Below are 20316 nucleotides of genomic sequence, written 5' to 3' on the forward strand. Positions count from 1 at the left end.
TTATTTTGCTTTGGTAAATGGCCAAAAGAAGATCATGCTGCTCTATTATGATGAGAGACACTGCCTGGTTTTGAGATTTATTTTTTTTCCAAATCCAACAAACTGGCTACACTGTAGTCCTAGAACAGGTTCTCCAAAGACTGGTTAAATTTTCCAACTAGTGTGTCAATTAGGGCTGAAATCCTAGGCACCATTACATCTGAGTAGTTATGACCTGTAAGGATTCTGCCAACTGCTTGGCTTTATCTAAAATATTTAAGAAGGGTGCTTATCACTTTTTTAACTACTAAGAGATGCATGGGCACCAATCAGATTGGGATTGGAGTGTGCAGAGAGAAGGTTGATGCTTTTCCTTCATGCCCTTTCCCGTCAAAAACTACCACTGAAACTTCTGCTTGGTGGGGCTGGGCCTTTCCCCACAGGGGCTGATCTGCGGCTTTCAACTCCCAGTCAAAGTGTATAGCAAATTGGGCTTCAGGATTTGGGTTGCACCTAGAGGCATACCCAGAAGCTTTGGTGCCTGGGGGCAGTGAAGTCACAAAATCATGTGACATCTTGATGTCACTTCTGGGTTCTCCCTGGAAGAGGGGGTGCTGACAGCTTTACACCCCCGTTCCTTCTTCTGTGGAGCCACCCCCTTCCAGGAGGCACCACCACAGGAGAATGGGGGTAAGAAGCTGCCAGCACCCCTTCCTTCAGGAAAGCCGTTAATAGCATGAGGCAGTCATGCACCTCCTTGGTGTAGTGCCTTGGGCAGGTGCCCCTCAGGCTATGCCCTTGTTACACCAGTGGTGACACTGGCCACATCTCTTCTAGGCCAGTCATTTCCAAACTGAGTTTGGACCCACTGGCGAGTCGCAGCCTGATTTTTAGTGGGTCGCCAAAGGGGGATGGAACAATTAGATAACTATTTTCCTCAAGCCCTGAAGCTATTCAGAAAATCAGATACTGTATTTGCTGCTTGGCAACCTTCAGTCTCGAAAGACTATGGTATAAGCCTACAGCACCCAGTATTCCCAGGCGGTCTCCCATCCAAGTACTAACCAGGCCTGACCCTGCTTAGCTTCCAAGATCAGACGAGATTGGGCATGTGCAGGGTAACAGTTGTATTTGCTAATGACCCTTCAAAGAGCCCAGCTCCTGCAGTTTGCAAGCATGTGTTAATATAGGCAGATAAATGTTTGAGGGTCTTTTTTCGGGTTACTTATAAAAAATAAAAATTATTTCTTTCTAGATCTCCTAGGTGGGTCCTGACAGAGCAGTGATTTTCAACCTTTTTCATCTCATGGGACACTGAGAAGGTGTTAAAATTGCCAAGGCACACCATCCGTTTTTTTTTTAAACAGTTGACAAGGCACACAGCACTGCAGGCCAGGGGCTCACATTCCCTAAGGGCTCTAATACATGACCTTCCTCCAAACTCCTGTGGCACACCTACAGACCACTGGTTTGAGCACAGTGGTTGAAAATCACCGCAGTAGAGGGTAGTTGTAAAAAGTGGATCCTGGTATTGCAAAGTTTGGGGACCACTGTTCTAAGCCATTGTCAAGAAAAAGTGGGGTGGTGGTCGCTGTGGTCCCAAATCCACACCCCGAAGCCCAGGAACTGGGGAGTGGAGCATGCATGCGCTCCTGCTCCCTGGTTGCCCTGTTCTATGTGCACCCTTGGGAGAAAGTCCCAATGAAATCAGAGAGGTGATTGGTCTGGCTCTGGTCAAGATGCAGGGGCATCTTTCCACCGATGGAGCTGCTGCTTCTCACCTCAAACCTCCCAGCCCCAACGAGCACTCTCCAAAGACGCGATCGCGGACCATGCACTACTATGGGGGGAGGAGTCTGGGGGGGGGAGAGATGGAGTGACGTCACCCTGGGGGCGTGGCCGAGGCAGGGGCCTAGCGCTGCGCCTTCCTGCGCTCCCGTCCCCCGCGTCGTCTCTGGCCAGGAGGACGGAACAAAGGGAAGGAGCCGCGTCCAGCTCGGCGATGGTGGGCATCCCGGGAGCCTCCCAGTGTAAGCGACTCTCCCAGCCTTGACTCTTCCCCCGCCTGGCTCCCCCCTGCTTGTTACACGCGCGCCCAGGGAGCCCGATCCTATCTGAGCACGATCACCCCACTACCTCCCCAAGCCCAGCGGGATTTGACCCAGGAACGTAACGCGCGCGGAGCATTCGCAGCTCGCAGTGCTGGTGACTCGGGGGGGACTTTGCTTCTGAGTAGAGCTGCAGATCTGATGTCCTTCATCATCATCATCATCATCATCATGCCGGATTCTGCCCCTGGAGACCTCCCTGCGCTCAGAAACCCTTTCCTGTTGACTCTCCTACCCCTCTTATGCCTCTCTTTACTTACCACCCGTGCTTTCAACCCCCCGCCCGGTCTGCCCCAGTTCCCTTTCTCCGATCTTCTGCTTCATTGTATTCATTTTTCCCCAGATTGTAACTCTGTTGTAGCCACCCTGTTTGCCTGCCCCCCCGCACTTCCTTGTCTCAAATATTTTCTCTCCTTTCCCTTCCCTCTTGTCTTCCCTTCCTTCCAATTCCTCTAGAAATTCCTTTTATTTTCCTCCCCCCCCCCCCAGTACTTTCCATCTTTCCTTACTTGTTTCTGATTTGCAACTCCTCCTACCCTGGGGTCTGGTTATCCTAGTCTCGGTTCTTCTCCTCCTCTGGGCTCTGCTCTCTTTTGCAAGGCTAAGGTCCCAGTCCTATCCCAACTTTCCAGCACTGATGCAGCCATGCCAATAGGACTCGAGCTGCATCCTGCAGCAAAGGGGACAGTCATGGAGAACTGCTCAAGGTAAGGGAAGGTTTGTTCCCTTACCTGGGGTCTGCATTACATCTGCATCAGTGGTGGGAAATTGGATAGATTGGGCCCTCAGCTCTCTAACCCACTGCCCTAAACCTTATTCACATGAACCTTTCATTTAGTCTGCGGTCTCCCGTCCCCCCCCAGCTGGTGTTCAGAACTGATGCTTTCTGCAAGAGTCCTTTAGCTGTTCCTCTTTGTAACTTGGATTGTGTATATTTTGAGTTTTGTGTGTGTGTCTGTGGCCAGTAGCATGATAGGAATGGGTGTCAGAGAAGGGAACCAGAATGCTGGTGTTGGGGCATGGATATTTGTGTCCTAAGTATAAGCTTTCTACTACATTTGAGAAGATTTCCTGGACAAGTTAACAAAGTGCAAGAGTGTCTCCCATAATAACACTCTGGTCAAGTTTTACAGATGCCTATTTTGCTGGGATAAATATCTTTACAAAGCAAAAATTTAGTGCAAGTTGCATTTGTATGATAGCGACATCCCTCAGTTACCTTGGGAACTAGCTTCTGCTGGAAATGTGGCAATCTCAGGAGAGGCTTCCCTAAGAAGAAATTATGCGCTGAGTCCTTTTGAAAATCTGTTAATCTGTTTGAGTACCCCAGGCAAAGTGGACATGCAATGTGATTGCAAGTGTGCTTACTCAGAAGTGACACCTGTTAATTCATTCAGACAACTCCATAGTAGATATGCTGAGAATTGCAACCATGAGTATTCTTTTTAGACTTTTCTTGCATTCAGACTAAGTATCCAAACCACAATAATTGTGTGACATGTTAATTGTAATTGTAATTCACACATGTAATTGTGTGATGCGTGTGAATAGTCTCTTTCAACTCTTACCTCTTACATTCCTCCTGGCACCCTTACTTGTTGCAAGGTGATATTATTGGATAATTGCAGCATTTCTCTGTTTTCCAGAAGTTTTGTGTTCCCCATACTTAAAAGATCATTGAAACCCATTTGTGTAGCCCTTACTGAAACAGAAAGTTTTGGCAGAACAGGCCTGGCAAATGTGTCTTTACAAATGTATCCTTAGTACATATAAAGAGTGTGTGTGTGAGTGTGAGAGAGAGTGAGTGAGTGAGTGTTGCTGGGCAGGGAAAGTGCTGTGCTGCTTATGACTTTGAAATACTGTACAGTATTAAGAAAAAAAAGACATCAAATGCGGCAGACACATCTAAAGAAATGCTCCCTGTGAACCTCACCGTTATTGTCATATGGTTTAGGTCAATGTTCTGTTCCTAAAGACTAAATCTTCATAATGATTAGTTTTGTAGTGGTTTTCTATCATGTAGTTCTTTTCTTTTTACACAATGGAGCTGCTCCAAGAACTTAAATTGCAGTCAACAAGAGTTGGCATGTATGAAGTTGAGAATAGGCAGCTTATTACAACCTTTTGGCTTTTTAACAGACACACATTTTGCTCAGTGTTCATCCCACATTGTTTTTCCCCCACAGTGATGCACTATTAAACTTGTTGGTTTTATCTTTGCTTGTAAGATTCACAGCCCAATCCTGAACATGTCTACTCAGAAGTAAGTCCCATTAAAGACAATGGGGCTTACTCCCAGGTAAGTGTGGATAGGATTGCAGCCTCACAGCCCAATCCTATCCAATTTCTCAGTGCCTGTGCTGCTGTGCCTATGGGGTATGCACTGCTTCCTGGGTTGGGGGTGCAGTCACAGAGGCCTCCTTAAGGTTTGGGAGCATTGAGGTTGCACTGGGGCTGGAAAGTTGGATAGGATTGGGCTGCCAGACTTTTGTGCTCTGGAGCCTTTGTTGGGAATGTTGCCCAATTTTTCAAAGGATGTGACAACCCAGCTGATCTCTTGGGGTCCAGTCAGATGAACTGCTGTCCTAGTTATATATATCTCATCCATATTGTATTGGCAACCTTCAGTCTCGAAAGACTATGGTATATCCATATACTGGTACCACTGTGATAGTTTCCTAGCTGCTGCTATTGAGATTTGTCTCTCCCAACCTCAGCATGGTTTGTCCTACACTGGTGAGCATAGGGAGGGCCCCCCATGGTTTGCTCATTCCTCTTAGCCATTTCTCCATCTCTTCCCCTTGATTCCTAGCTTTTGCTGCTGTTCTTTGTCCTGCATGAAAATGCTGAATTAGAATTTATCCATCAATTTGATTCCTTTGTTAAAGGTCTCAATTGAGAGAGTGATTTTTGTCTCAGTGCAGGTGCTAGGCTAGTATAGGAAAACTAGGAAGATTGTGTTATCACATAATACAGCTGTCATGAATGGTCACTGTGTTCAGCTGGTATACATTTAAACTCTGCACCATCTTGTACAGACAAGTGGTCTGTGGTCACGGCAAGACAATTTGGCTCCACTATTAGTAATTTTTTAATACGTGTATGCTGTGTGTATAAACACGGTGTGTCAACCAAGGACATATCTGATGAAGCGGGCTATAGTCTACAAAAGCCTATTTTGCGATTAAGCAGAGAGTCTTTATGGTGTCTACTGCAAGTATCTTTGTTGTCTTTTGCTAAAACAGAGGAGTGCAGCTTCCCGTCTGGAAGTTCTTATAGGAAAGTTCATCTTGCATTCCTAAAAGTTCAAAACACTACCCAGCTTTGGCAAGCCACATCTGTTTCTTGCTACTCTGCTGCTTATTCCATTCCAACATCCACCAAAGCATTCCCATTTCTCTTGTGGCTTGTTTTACCATAGTATGTTTTCTGGTTTGTCCCAACACTCTGATTCATACAATAAAAATAGATGTATGCACTGCGTTCCTCTGTTCCAGGCTGGACAGACATGTGTAAGAGAGTTCAAAGACTGGTAATGAAATGCAAAGCAGCAATGGAGGACGGGGGGGCGGGGCAGCGGCGGCAGGGGGCTAAAAAATGATGGATGTATGCCTAGCTCCTATGCTTTTCAGATAATGTTAGCTACTTACTACACAACATCCTGCCTCATTCCCATCTCTGTTTAGAATTGTTTTATTGAATTTTTGTTCATTTTAAAAAATGTACACTATAACAACAATAAGGAAACTTAATATACTCAACAAAGGGGAGAATTAGGAAGGTTGGGAGCAGGGAGGGAGTTTCAGTCATGTAAATTTCAGCTTCATACTTGTACTTAGATGTTATCCCCCAGCCCTGTTTTAGTAACCTTTTAAAATGTGGCTACATTTTTCTCAAGAATGCACTTTCCACAGTTGTGGTTAATTCGTATGAGAGCCAGTATTTCTTATGGGAGTAGAGTGTTGGACTAGGGAACCATGTGTTCAAATCCCCATTTAGGCAGGAAGCTGGCTAGGTGATCTTATTTTCTTGGATATATTTTCTTTTTTCCTTTATATTTTAGTCTTTGTGTATCTATTACTGTTTTTTATATTCCTTATTGATATTGTTACCTGCCTTGATTGCCAGCGGGGTAGATAAATACATCTTGCTCTTGTCTTTTGCTCTCAGCCCAGTCTACCTCACAGGGTTGTTGTGAAGTGTGGGGAAGGGGCCATGCATCTCCTGTTGAGCTCCTTGGATAAAGAGTAGGCTTAAAAATATGACGGTAATTATTTTAATTCTCATAGGTTCAACACATGCCCTCTTCTTCCTTAGGGGTTGCTATGCAACATTTTTCCACTCAGGGGTTCCGCTTCCTCTGTTTTTGTTTCTGTTGGAGCCAAGATACTGACTTAGACTGTGGGGTTGATCCAGCTGTTCCTGTTTTCTGGTTCAAAGTCTGTGCTGATAACTAAGCAGTGGCTTCTGGAAGGACCAGATCCCAGTTGACTTTTCTTAAGCAATGTCCCTGGAAAATTACTCTTGGATCTGCGGCAAGAAAACAGACAAACATCAGTGGGCTTGCACAACTCCCTAGATGAGCAACTTTTGGGTACAGATTTTGCTAATTGCAATTGGAAGTGCACTAGCATACCTTCACCTGGTTCTCTTCCTTGCACTCTTTCTCATGGATTCTGGATGGGGAAATAATTCTATCACACCCTGGACTTTTAATGCAAGATACATTTTATTTGTTACATTTGTATTGCTTTATTCCTTTGAGGAACTCAGAATAAGTTTAGCTTTACAACAATCCTGTGAGAGGTAGTGACTTGCCCTTAGCCATCTAGTCACCCTTGCAGCTTAACAGGAATTTGAAGTTAGGTTCCCTACATCCACACACAATATTTTATCCATTGCAGTGGCATATTTTGAGCCTATTTCTGATAACCTGGGCATCTTATTTATGAACAGATATGCAAAAACATTGGCCTTCCTGCAATTGGGGAAGGTTTGAGAAAGCACACAAGTGACTGTCCCTTAGGGGATTTCTTTTTAATTATTTGAATATTCATTGACAGTGAATATTCATGTAATATTGTTGGCACCTGAAAAGGTATTGCCTCTGGGCTTAGAATGAGCATTAGAAACATTCTGTCCTCTGAAAAAGATCAGGTGGGAGTCCATAGGAATTTGAAAGCTATCTCTCTTTGTGATGGTTGTACAATGTCTGCTAGTCTGCCAGCTGAATAAGAAATATGTAGTTTAGATCCATCAGGATTGTTAGGATCTAACTGTGCTCTTTGTTGAAGGAAATTGGCATGGAATTTCTCTGCTTAGCTCAAGCACAAGAACTTGAAAAAGAGTTGCTTGTTCTTTATAGTGGCCTGCTGCATTAAGGGATTATCTGACCTTTTTTTCTGAGATAGTGATTGTCTCCAAGGTTGGCAAACTGTCATGCTAATTGGTAAACTAGTGCAGGTAAATACAGTGGAACAGAAATGTCTTCACCTCACCACTATTCTAGGGTCACCAAGATTCATAAAAAGTCATGCTATTCATTGATTCTCAAACTATTTGCTTGTTCCTGGAAATGTTCTAGGAACTAGTCCTGATAACTGTGCGAGTGCCACTGAATTGCTCATAGGGACATATGACTGGTTGTGTTGGATCGTATCAATATCCATCTAGCCCAGCATTTGGTTTCCAATAGATGCCCTTGGATGCTTCCAAGTAGAGCATGAAGATGATAGGCTTCCTTGTTGGACCCCAGCCCTGGAATACAACCTTTGTACATGAAACTGTCCTCCATGAACTTGGTCAAGACTTCAAAAAAAGTGACCTAAGTTAGTGATTTTGGACTGCTTAGCTTATCAAATCTTGTGCTTTGAGCTAAGCAGAGATTTTGGACTGACGATCAGCCTGAAGAAAACACAGGTCATGGTTCAGGATGTGGACTCACCTCCCTGCATTACAATCTCTGCGCATGAACTGGAGGTTGTCCATGACTTTGTGTACCTTGGCTCAGCGATCTCCGACACTCTTTCTCTTGATACCGAGCTAAACAAGCGCATCAGTAAAGCAGCTACCACGTTTTCCAGACTCACAAAGAGAGTCTGGTCCAACAAGAAGCTGACGGAACATACCAAGATCCAGGTCTACAGAGCTTGCGTCCTGAGTACACTTCTGTACTGCAGCGAGTCATGGACTCTTCACTCACAACAGGAGAGGAAACTGAATGCTTTCCACATGTGCTGCCTCCGACGCATCCTCGGCATCACCTGGCAGGACAAAGTTCCAAACAACACAGTCCTGGAATGAGCTGGAATCCCTAGCATGTATGCACTGCTGAAACAGAGACACCTGCGTTGGCTCGGTCATGTTGTGAGAATGGATGATGGCCGGATCCCGAAGGATCTCTTCTATGGAGAACTCGTGCAAGGAAAGCGCCCTACAGGTAGACCACAGCTGCGATACAAGGAAGTCTGCAAGAGGGATCTGAAGGCCTTAGGAGTGGTCCTCAACAAGTGGGAAACCCTGGCCTCTGAGCGGCCCGCTTGGAGGCAGGCTGTGCAGCATGGCCTTTCCCAGTTTGAAGATACACTTTGCCAACAGACTGAGGCTAAGAGGGAAAGAAGGAAGGCCCATAGCCAGGGAGACAGACCAGGGACAGACTGCACTTGCTCCCGTTGTGGAAGGAATTGTCACTCCTGAATTGGCCTTTTCAGCCACACTAGACGATGTTCCAAAACCACCTTTCAGAGCGCGATACCATAGTCTCTCGAGACTGAAGGTTGCCAACAACAAGTTAGTGAATTCTCCTACAGCACAATGCGTGCCTACTCAGGAGTAAGCCTCATTGAGTTACATGGAACTTGCTCCCAAGTAAGTGTGTAATATAGGATTGCAGCCTCAGTTGTTGTGAGAAGTACTTTCTTTCAACAGACCTTAACCTACCTGTTCAACTGAAAAAAGTATTAATACACTGAACTTTTCTGTTATTTACCCTCTAATTTCTGCTCCTTTTCTACTATGTTGCTATTTTACTTCCAAGCAGTTCTCCAAAATCAGGAGGACTAGATTTCATAATGCAACTTTTGATACTTGGGAAACCACCAAGACCTTTCTAAAAGATGCAGCATTTATAGGCTAAATGTTGTTTGCTTGAGTGCAAAAGGATATGAATTAATACCTATTTTCTTACGTTTTGGTAAGGGCAAGAATGGTAAGGTCATTGGGTAGAATGGCCACAATAATAGTAAAAGTTGTAGTGACTTAGAAAAGCTGAAAAGTTGGTGGAAGAATAAGATTTGGTTAATTGATTACATCAATATTGCCACAGTGTGTATGTATGTCATTTTGGCTGCAATCCTATACACACTTTCTTGGGAGTAAGCTTCATTGAACTCAGTGGGACTTGCTTCTGAGTAGGCATGCATAGGATTGCAGTGTCTGTGTCATTTTGCTCAGTTTTTCTCACCCGTGCAGCAATAGTTAAATCTTTGAATAAACTAGTATGTTGACTTCAGACAACATCAGCTAAGTAGTGAGGTACTGGCAAAGAGTATTGAAGTTATAAAGCCTTGAAGAAAACATGGAAAATATTGATATCTGCAAATCTGACTACGGAAGTATGATCCCTGGTTGGCCTGTGTTGACATGTTTACATTGCTTCACTAAACTGCAGAGGGAGGAATGCATCCCAGGGCTCAGAGGAAATGAGAGAGCATTTTACAGTGTGTGATGAGTCTGATAGAGAAGTGGCCTCAAGGCAGATGTCAGCACCAGTGTGGAAAGAGATGGACAGCCTACACACCCAGTCATAAAAGCCCTTGCCAAGGGAAAGCGATTACGGACAGTGGATGAATTTCTCTCTCTCTCTTTTTTTTTGGGCTAGCATTAAATATATTGCAATGTACCAAACTATGAATTCACACTGAGGAGTGGGTGCACAAAATACTACAGCCTGCTCATTTGCAAGTAGGTAACAGGGCAGGTCTGCACATGCCTACTCAGAAGTAAGTCCTATTGAGTTTAGTGGACTTACTACGAGGTAAGCCTGTAATGCAGTGGTTCTTGAACTTTTCCAACCTATGGCTCCCCTGATCCTTGTGGCCATTGGCTCCCCATTACAACACCTCACCTCAGTTACCCCCAAAATGGGGATGAAGGTGTTATAATTATACTATAGAAACAAAAAACAGCTGCCAGCACTGAGGCTGCAATCCTAACTACACTTACTTGAGAGTAAGCCCCATTGAACAAAAAAGGACTTACTTCTGAGTAGAGCTGGTTAGGATTGTGTCCTGAGTTTGTTAGCAGCACACTTGGAGGGTTTTGGAAAGGGGGGGTGGCTGAAAAGGAATGGTTATTTTTATTTTTTAATCAATTTTTGGAGACAAAGCCATCAAGAGTGGCTTTTTTTTCTTTTTTTTGAAGGGGGAGGAAAAAGAGAAAGGTGAAGATCCTGGGTTAACCTGACACAGACCCCAAGCCTATGTAGGTCTAGTCAGAACAGTCCCATTTGAGTCAACGGGGCTTACTCCCAGGAAAGTGTGGATAGGATTGCAGCCACACAGAGCAAGATTACAATTCACCCCCAAAGTAGATGGGGGCTGCCCACACACATACACCCCAACATTCGGATGCCACCCTGTTCCCCCCAGGCAAGATGGAGGAATGGAGGCTGGGGCATTTGGACACCCCCTCCAAGAGCAGGCTGGGCTCCATCCTTCCCAAGCAGAGGAAAGCACTGCATACCTCCCAGCTTCTCCCAGTCAGCCTTCTCTCTGCACCTTTCAGCCAGCCTCCCAACCAGCCTTCTCTCTGTTTGAGGGGGAGGCTCCACCACCTCCCCCCACCATGTTTCACAGCCCCCCCCCACCGCCCCCCCACCGCCCCCCCACCTCATTCACGGCAACAGAAAAGCAGCAAGTCAGGAGGCAGCAGTGCACCTGAGCAGCTATGAGCACCTATCTCCCCAAGATACCTCAGGATGCCCCTGGGAGCTAGCCAGGCCTCCCTAGGGAAGCCCCAGCACAGATTGAATTCCTCAGGTGTAATGGATTGCAGCCTGAATGGAGCTAGGAGATATAAGGTCCTGCAAGAGGCTCAGGAAACCGTTTATGTGAGTTTGACCCCTAGTGTTGGTTGTCCTGTTTTCCACTTTGGAAAGCTAAGCTGAAGAGCAACTCATATTCTGCAGGATCCATACCTGTAGGGCAGCATTTCTCAAGCCTCTTGGACTTGGGTTCCTCTTTTAACTTTCTTTGGCTTTTGGAACCTTCCATATCCTGGTGAGCAAATTATGGAGATTGTCACGTACTATGGCATGTGCCCTGCTGTTTTGATCAAAATCTGTAGATTAGGATAGAAAATGGCTGTTTATTTATTGGAACATTTGTGCCTTAGCCTCACCTTTCTTGTCTTGGCAGTTTGAGGCAGCCTGGAATTAATCCAAAAACAAAACTACAGCCTTAATCCCTCACCAAACCACAACAATATCATCCCACCACCACTACTCGTAGCTAACCATTCCCATCCCTAGGCAGCAGAGTTAAAAAGCCCAAGACTTCATATCTAGTCTGAAGGTGGGGGCCAATTTGTTGGGGAAATGCTTTGCATCTAGAAGGTCCCAAGGGTCAATGCTGGCAACTCCAGATAGGGCTGGGAAAGGCTTCTGTCTGAATCTCTGGAAATCTCTCCCCATCCAGTGTAGGCAGTGGGATGGATCAGTGATCTAACTCTGAGAAGGGAAGCTTCTTTCATTTTAGCTGGCGGAAAAAGCATACCATTTGGGAATTTATTTGCTGAAATTAATTATTCTTGTAGGAGGAAGTATGATGTAGCCATCAAGCTGCTATTGTGTTTTGGATGACTTGCAGCTGGTTCCCACATGCATGTTCAGTATGGGATGTGTTTACAGACATATGTGCAGCATGGAAGCAAACCCTTAGTGCCTATTGCTTACAAGCTCCCTCTGTAGCAATTTGCAAGTTACTGAGGATGCTCACCCCAGCAAAACGTGATTCACGGTAATTGGAAGAAAGATTGATTGATTTTGATTGGGGTTTGTGGACTGCCTTGTTAGTGTGCAGGGTATTCACTATAAAAAAAATAAATTTGTAAGTCTTAAATTTCTTAAGTCTTAAACCTTAAATTGCCATGAGGAGTAGGAATGCTATAAATAGCCTGCAATTGTGCAAGTTGCCAAAGTGCAGTTTCCGTATCTGGCAATTTTTTTCTGGGCTGAGACACATTATGGCTGCTATATGACTGCATAGGGTTATTATCCCCTGTGTGGTGCCCCCCGCGCCTGGTTTCTGCTGTACTCATTCTCAGAAGGAGATTTTGGGGAAGATGCAAGGGACAACAGGTGGGAAGGGAAGATCAATTAACATGCTGTGCTGACCAGCTAAGCTCTGTACAAACAAAAGACACTTTTGGGGTACAACTATCCATTACGTGTTACTGTATGTTTAGTTGAGCTGCATTTGTGGAAGAAATGGGCTATGTCAGAATGCCAGGTGCAAGGGAGGGCACCAGAATGAGGTCTCTTTGTTATCTGGTGTGCTCCCTGGGGCATTTGGTGGGCTGCTGTGAGATACAGGAAGCTGGACTAGATGGGCCTATGGCCTGATCCAGTGGGGCTGTTCTTATGAATGGGTAGTCTGTACACAATATAGTTATAATACAAAGCATCAACTTTGATTAAAGGTTTCTGGTTTGATTCAGTTTGCTGCAATGATAAAACAATGTATCCCTTTGGATCAGTGTGTAATGCATGAGAACAGTGAAATGTTTTCTAGGCACCCTTGACCCTGAAAACTCTTGTGTTGATGTTGTCCCTCTTAAGTGAATTGCATTATGTGATTGTATGTTTTTAGCCTTGGAGTCAGAGTTATTAAACGTTAATAGTTCCAATTGAAGTGATTCAGTGAATGAAAATGTGCATTAGAAGTTGGGAATGTTTGAGGTTGTTCTGAGATTGCCTTCTTGTCCCAGGAGAGCCAATACTCTGAGTACATCCAGTTATGCTGCTTGATTTGCTGATATTGATGTCAATGTCAGCTAATGTCAATTTATTGGCTTTCATATATTTACCTATACTTCATACAAAACTGGATTGTGAATCCTCTGAAACACTTATTAGAAAGTGAATTTATTAGCAAATGGATAGATGGGATAAAGAAGAATGAAGGTAACTTGAATCAAGCATAATTATTTCGTGACATATATTTATTATTCTGTTGTATTTTATCCAAAGAGTACAAGACAGCACACATTCTGTGCTGTAGCTGGGAGTGACTGGGCCATGATCATCTGGTGAGGTCCCTGGAAAGTGTGAACTTGATGTGCCAACTGTACAGTGTATTATCTGTAGGCATCTGCTAGCAAGCAGGAGGCGTCCACTAAAATTGAGTGTTGTGGAGTTAGAACAGGCAAAAGAAAATTTTTCTTTACCTAGTGTGTAATTAATCTGTGGCACTCCTTGCCACAGGATATGGTGATGACACCTGGCCTAGATGCCTTTAAAATGGGATTGAACAATTTTATGGAAGAAAATTCCATCATGGGTTACAAGCCATGATGGGTATACTTCCTGGTTCTAGAAATAGGCTATCTTTGAATGCCAGATGCAAGGGTGTGGCACCAGGATGCAGGTATCTTGTGTGCTTCTTGAGTCATCTGGTGGACCATTGTGAGATACAGGAAGCTAAACTAGATGGGCCTTTGACCTAATCCAGCAGGACTCTTCTGATGTTCTTATGTACCTGTGAATTCTGCTCAGTATTAACCACAGCACATAAGCATGTGTCCCTGGAAACATGGGCCTGTTTTTCTGAGTTTTTCTGGCATAAAATGGTATTGGATTAGAAAGTCTTTGTTGAAAGATGCTTGTGATAAAGAGCTAACACTACTTACTTGCTGCATCAGACTAGGGCCTAGTCACTAGGCCAGTGGCTTATTATGAGAGCGGTGTTGAGCGAATTGGTTTAATGTTCTGAAAGCACCTTGATATGTTGGGCTCTGTTTTGGATTTGGAGTGCTTCAGTATTATTGACTGCTTTGTAGATCTGTTATAGACAGAAAGGAGGGCTGTAAACCAAATTAATATTTATAAATCTGGCACAGAGGGATCGCAGGCAGCAAAAAGCAATGCTATACTGAGGTTTTTATTTTGCCTTCTGTGGAAAAGGGCAGCAATCTGTCCGGCAGTAGACATATATTGGCAAGGCATGCTGTATATAAGTTGGCTTATGAGTAATCTGGTCCTTTGTTGATGTAGCATTCATTTTATTTTAAGGCATGTACTGCCCTGTCTTTAAGGCTCAGGGCAGAAAAATGCCTTATTCACGGAATTTCAGTTCAGTGGGAGGGTACTGTCATCTCCCTTTGGGAGACTGCAGGCTGCTTTGAGCAGGGCCAAGCTTGTCATCCATCTTCTAAAGCTAAGATTTCAGACTCTATAAGAGTAATAAAAGATGGCGGAGAGATGGCTGTTTACAGAAAGTTGATTCATGGAAGTGGGAAAAGTAGTGAGTGTGCAGAGCTTCTGTTTTATCAGTAACATGTGAAGCAGAGGTTTGTAGGTCTCTCCTGTGATGAGATCTGTGAACTTCAAGGCATAGCTAAGCTGAGGCTCAGCTCTTCCTGTGTGTGAGATGTGGAGTTTCTGCTTTGCACAATGAAGAAGCAGCCATCTCCAAATTGCCCATCTAGCTATAGGTCTATTTTTATTTTATTGGCAGAGCTGGTCTTTCTAGCAGACTGCCCTGTGCATCCTCTTCCACCTGCAACCACCTATTTCTTTTTGCAAGCATTTGTGATTTAGTTGGATTGATCTTTAGCTCAGGAGTCTTCAAACTATGGCGGGGGGGGGGGGGCACATCCAGCCCACCACAAGATTTTATCTGGCCTGCAGCAACTTAAAATATATTTTTCCCAACCACACAGTTGGACAGTTAACATGTGCAGTTCTGTCTGCCACACTGTTTTCCATATGGCCAAAGTGGTGTCAGCCTGCCTAACCCTAATTTTTCAGTCACCTGAGCCACATGCTTTAAGACTCTCAAATCATAATTATTAAATGTTAACCTCACCTCTGCTGGTAAAACGAATTGCAGTGAGAAAACAGCATCATTTCTGTTCATATGTAAACAAATTATAACAAACTGGGTTTCGCAACGGATCGGACAATGTGCCGTGCATCGCTTGCCTCTGCCCTGTTTAAAACTGATTTTTTTTTTTGCCCACGAAAATGTGTAACATGTACAATGTGGCCCTCCTGTTGAAAAGTTAAGAGACCCCTGCTTTAGCTGAACTTTGCTTGCAACATTACCATTTGAATCCAGTGAATTGCTATGGTTGGACTGGGTAATGTTTGCATAGGTTCTTTTTTTCTGAAATGTGCTGTTGAAACACTCATAGAGACACTGCGTTTAAAACTCTTTTTGGAGTTAGTATTCAGAAAGGGCAAGGTGCATAGTTTATGCTCTGCCAGATGTAAAGATGCTCTGTCTTTGGACCTAGGCCACTGCCATCCTAAGATTATCTCACTGTATGTCAATCTGAAATCTAACTGGCAGTTTTAACCTGCTAATTTTTCCATTTACCAGCCGATCCATTCAGAAGTAGCTAATTAAGGGTGCAATCCTAACCCCTTATGCACTGACATAAGGGCAGTGAAGCTCAGAGGTAAGGGAACAAACATTCCCTTACTTTGAGGAGGCCTCCGTGAGTGACACCCAACTGCAGGATGCAGCACATGTCCCATTGGCACTGCTATGCCAGTGCTGGAAAGTACTGACATAAGGGGTTAGGTTTGCACCCTAAATGTTTAGCATCCTTTGATGCACTGAAGGTTTCATTTGTTTGAAACAAAACTGCAGAGGAACTCTGCTACCACTCTAAAGGCCATGTGACAGAAATATTCTAAACTCAGGGGTTCCTTTTAAGAAGACAAAATCTTAGAAATCCTTAGTATGTCATTCTGGGCCTTCCTTATTTCAGTGGTAATCATGGTTCTTGAGGGTGGCCAGTTTCTCAATAGCTCTGCTGATCACCTAGACCTGACAAAACCTTTAGCAGGCTTTGTTTCTGTTGACCTGACCATTTTGAATGTGAAGAACAGATACTGAAATGAATTCCTTCTTCCAGAGCTGGGATAATTTGCAAATCTTGGGTTAATAGCCTTCATCTCCCTCTGCTGAGCAAGAGATGGATCCCTAAACATCCTTTTGTCTTCATTTCTTCTTTTGGCTATTGTTAGTTCCACAATTCAGAAGATACTATCTAATAAACAGAAGAAAGAGGCCATGCTATTTGAGTGGTGGTGGGGGGTGTCCTGGGCTTGTGTTTTTCTAATATCTGCCCCAGTGCCACCATAGCAAACTACTTCTAGAAGTGAGGGGGGCTTTCAAAAACAGATTGTGGTTCTGCTGTATGGAGAGGAGAGAGTAAAAAATCTCAGTGGGGCATACCCAAGACAACAACAACAACAACCACAACAGTATTTATATACCGCTTTTCAACAAAAAGTTCACAAAGCGGTTTACAGAGAAAATCAAATATCTAATAGCTCCCTGTCCCAAAAGGGCTCACAATCTAAAAAGATGCAACACCAGCAGACAGCCACTAGAAAAGACACTGCTGGGGTGAGGTGGGCTATTTACTCTCCCCCTGCTAAATAAAAGAGGAGCACCCACTTGAAAAAGCGCCTCTTAACCAGTTAGCAGGGGTTAAGACCTTATATATGTCTGAGGGCACAGTCCTAAACAGGTCTGCTCAGAAGTAAGTTCTATTTTGTTCAATGGGGCTTACTCTCAGGAAAGTGTGGTTAGGTTTGTGGCCTAAGTATCTCTGTTAATCCTCATTCTAGTCCAGTCCTAAGAGTATTGACTTCTTTGCAGGGGCAAGTGGGTTGATTGTTTGCGTATAGTGACCTAGAGAACTCTCTTTTTAAACCCTTTGATTATTTCTTGCTCTCAAGGAGAGCTTCAGGGGGCCAAGTGATCTGGAAGCAGCTAATGCTATAGTATTATGGAAGCTAATCCTATAAAACTTTCCAGGGCCGATACAGCCCCAAGGTAAGGGAACAAATGTTCCCTTACCATGAGGAAGTCTCTGTCACTGCCCCTCCATTGCAGGATGCCCTTCCCTTGCAGGATGGCTGTGTTGGTACTGGAAATTTGGATAGGGTTGGGTCCTAAGTCAGGACATGGACATTATTTCTTGATGGATACTACCAGAAATCTTGGGTAAACAATGCTGCTCTCTCTGAAGGAGGAGGAAAATATAATTATTTTTCTATCTTTGGAAAGAAGTAACCTTACCAGTTCTTTTCCTGCTCTGTGGCCTTTTTGAAATATTTCTTTCCATTTGGGGGTCTTAAAGGACCTTATCCTACCTCTCTTCATCCTAGGATTGCTCTTAAGACTCTCCAGCAAAAGGACCTGAATTTATCTGGTGACATCCCTGGCTTTTCTGGCATTTGAGCTTAGGGACTTGTGCTAAGTTTGCTTTATTTCTGACCAGGTTTTTTTGATTAAAGACAAAGCTCAGTAAATATTTTTTAAATGATTGAATTTCAGAACTATGGAAAACACATGTCAGTAGTCAAATACACTGAGCACCATGTGTGATCGCCCATAGGCTCCCTGTTTGAGCTTGGGAGTGTGAATGTAGATCTGAGAGCTGTGGGTGACAGGTTTATCTAGGATGATTGGCAAGGATTTAGAAAGCAAGAGGGTATTTACTTACTTAGCCATGGTCGACCTTCTTCCCCTCCTTTCCTCTTATTCTCAGAAAAAGGAAATTGGGATCACATTAAAGCTCTAATTGGTTTGGCTCCAGCAATAGCTCAGTGGCTGCCAAACAGTTAATTTATTGTGTGCGAGTTTGGCCATGTGTTGAGCAGCAAATTTGTCCTAAGCAAAAAGATCTTTGTATACTGTACATGCATTCATTCACCAGAACCCCCTCCCCCCTTTCTTTACAAGTTTACTGTGCACAAGGCAGGAGGGAAGGATAAAAAGACAGTTCCAGGGCCTGTTTTGCATAACAGTCAGAATCTGAGAGGGTCTCCCAAACCTCAGTGTGTCTTCTTGGAGAAGGCTGTCAAGTCCAAATCACCTTTAGCTGCATATTCTTCTGGAAAGATGAGTTTTTTTAAAAAATGGGGTTTTCTCCTGTATACCTTTCAAATAGCTTGGGGGAGAGTTAAATTGGGTCATTTTCAAAGTGGAAACCTTCTTGGCAAGTTCTCTTCTGACATAATTTTGTCTGAACAGTTGGTAAAAGCTCACTGGGGGCAATGGCGGATCTATACTGGAAATAACAGCAACCCCCAGGCTGTCACCTCATGGCCCAGCCAGGTGGGGAGACCCTCCCTCCCCCAGACAGTTCTTTTTTTTGCCTGTAAGTTATGAGGAAGGGCAAATTGGAAGGTACTCTTATCTGGCTGATTTCCTGTAGAACTTTGCTTTGTTCTTGCCAGCTGCCCTCTACCCTATAACTCATTCTGGGGATGGGATTGCACATTTGTTAGCATGAACTGTTTTATACCTGAGTGGTTGATCTACTGTCAGTGTTTGATCACACAGAAATGTGGAGGAAAGTAGGACCGGAAGGCTTCACACTTGCTTTAATTATCAGTAAATCCAATATAGGCTACATTTCATTGTTGGAATGTTAATGTAAGTTTAGTTCAGTGGTTCCCAAACTGTGGGTTGGGACCCACGGGTGGGTTGCGACCTGATTTCAGGTGGGTTCCACACAGCCTCACAGTGTGATGGAAAGTTTGGGTAACTAATTGTCTCAAGTCATGAGGCTGTTCAAATATCAGATAGCTGCTAATTGGCCTGCAAAGAGCTCAGCTCCTGCAGTTTATAAGATAGCTGTTAATTACCCACCCCAGCTCCTGCAGAATGTAAGCATGTGTACAAATAGGCTGATAAATGTTTTGAGCATTTTTTCCCCCTGGTTATTATTACTTGTAAATAAATAAATAAATTCTTTCTAGATCTTTTTTTTAAAAAAAAGAAAGTCTTGTAAACCTAGGTGGGTCCCAATAGAGTGATTTTTTTTTTTTAAAGTAGGTCCTGGTGCTAAAATGTTTGAGAACCACTAGTTTAGTTTTCAGAATTAAAACAGGACATGGCCAATGGACAATATCTATTATTTGTGACTTAGCCATGGATGAGTTATTGTGCATGGAAACATTTTCAAGTGCCAACTGGTACCTGAAATGTGTGTTGTGATTTTTCCACTGATTGTGGAAAAATCATAGTTGATTTTCTAACTGTTGTGAAGTGAGGGGGTTGCTTTCAGCAAAACAGAAATATCTCTGCTTCTGAGGTCTTTTAACATTAGTGTGTTGATGGCCATTTACTGTTGAAGTAGCTCCTAGCTAAAGTGAAATGTTTTCAGAGTGTGAGGCTTCTGCCCTGAGAAAAGCAGAAGGGCATTTTGGGCTGCTGCAAAGGGTTTATGGCACTTGTGAGAGGATGTTCAACAAAAAAAGTTGTCATTGGGCTGTGCTGTAGCTGTGCTAAAAGTATAGCATGACACCGGTGTGTCCTGCAGTGTGGGCAGAGTCTGCTGCTCAGCATTCATGGGGTTACATCAGCAGATGTAACGTGGCCCACTTTTGGCATATATTGTATTCAACATGGCATTGTGGGTGAAGCCCACTCTTCTATACATTTATGCCATTCTAAAGAGCATGGAGCAGTTTACACTTCAGTCTCCTATCCAGGCAACTTGCAAGGACAGATTCCCCCCTAGCTTCAGCAGTACAACTACATCAGGAGCCTTCAGAAAACATCCAAAATGTTTTTCAGCATGGGGGGGATTTCCCTTGCCCTCTGGCAAATGTGATGAACTGATCCCAACCTTTGGTCTACCAATTGATCTAATTCCAATTACCAATTCCAACCTTGGTGATAGATAATAGGTAATTACCAATTCCAACCTTGGTAATAGGTAATAGTACCTACAGTTGTGTTTTGTTGAAGGTGCTTGAAAGTCCAGTGCAATTGTGGGGGTGATCACGCTCCTCCCCCTTTATCTCCAGACTTGTAGCTGGGGAATAGGACAAGGAGTTGCCTCTGGTCTGGCATGGCATGGCATGCATGGCATGACCATCCCCGGGGACAGGCAAGGTCCTGGTGACTACACATTTTTTGGTTGGCAAGTGAGATCAGCCAAAATTTATCCTTCTTGGGTTTGATCAGTCACATCCTTC

At 44.0% G+C, this 20316-nt stretch overlaps 1 protein-coding gene and 1 pseudogene across 2 annotated transcripts in view; one reads left to right on the plus strand and one right to left on the minus strand.

The window, feature by feature from the left end:
- Positions 1-995: 995 nt before the first annotated feature.
- LOC136650842 (5S ribosomal RNA) lies at positions 996-1112 on the minus strand (annotated as a pseudogene).
- An 821-nt stretch (positions 1113-1933) lies between these two features.
- Positions 1934-20316, plus strand: part of CBFA2T2 (CBFA2/RUNX1 partner transcriptional co-repressor 2) — a 95688-nt gene continuing 77305 nt past the window's right edge. For both annotated transcript variants that reach the window (XM_066623662.1, XM_066623663.1), the window contains exon 1: positions 1934-2009. In XM_066623662.1, coding sequence (XP_066479759.1) covers positions 1982-2009 — 28 coding nt within the window. In that variant the 5' untranslated portion in view covers positions 1934-1981. The remainder of the gene's footprint in view (positions 2010-20316) is intronic.

The sequence above is a fragment of the Tiliqua scincoides genome, chromosome 4 (assembly GCF_035046505.1).
Source record: "Tiliqua scincoides isolate rTilSci1 chromosome 4, rTilSci1.hap2, whole genome shotgun sequence".
In the NCBI taxonomy this organism is placed as follows: Eukaryota; Metazoa; Chordata; class Lepidosauria; order Squamata; family Scincidae; genus Tiliqua; species Tiliqua scincoides.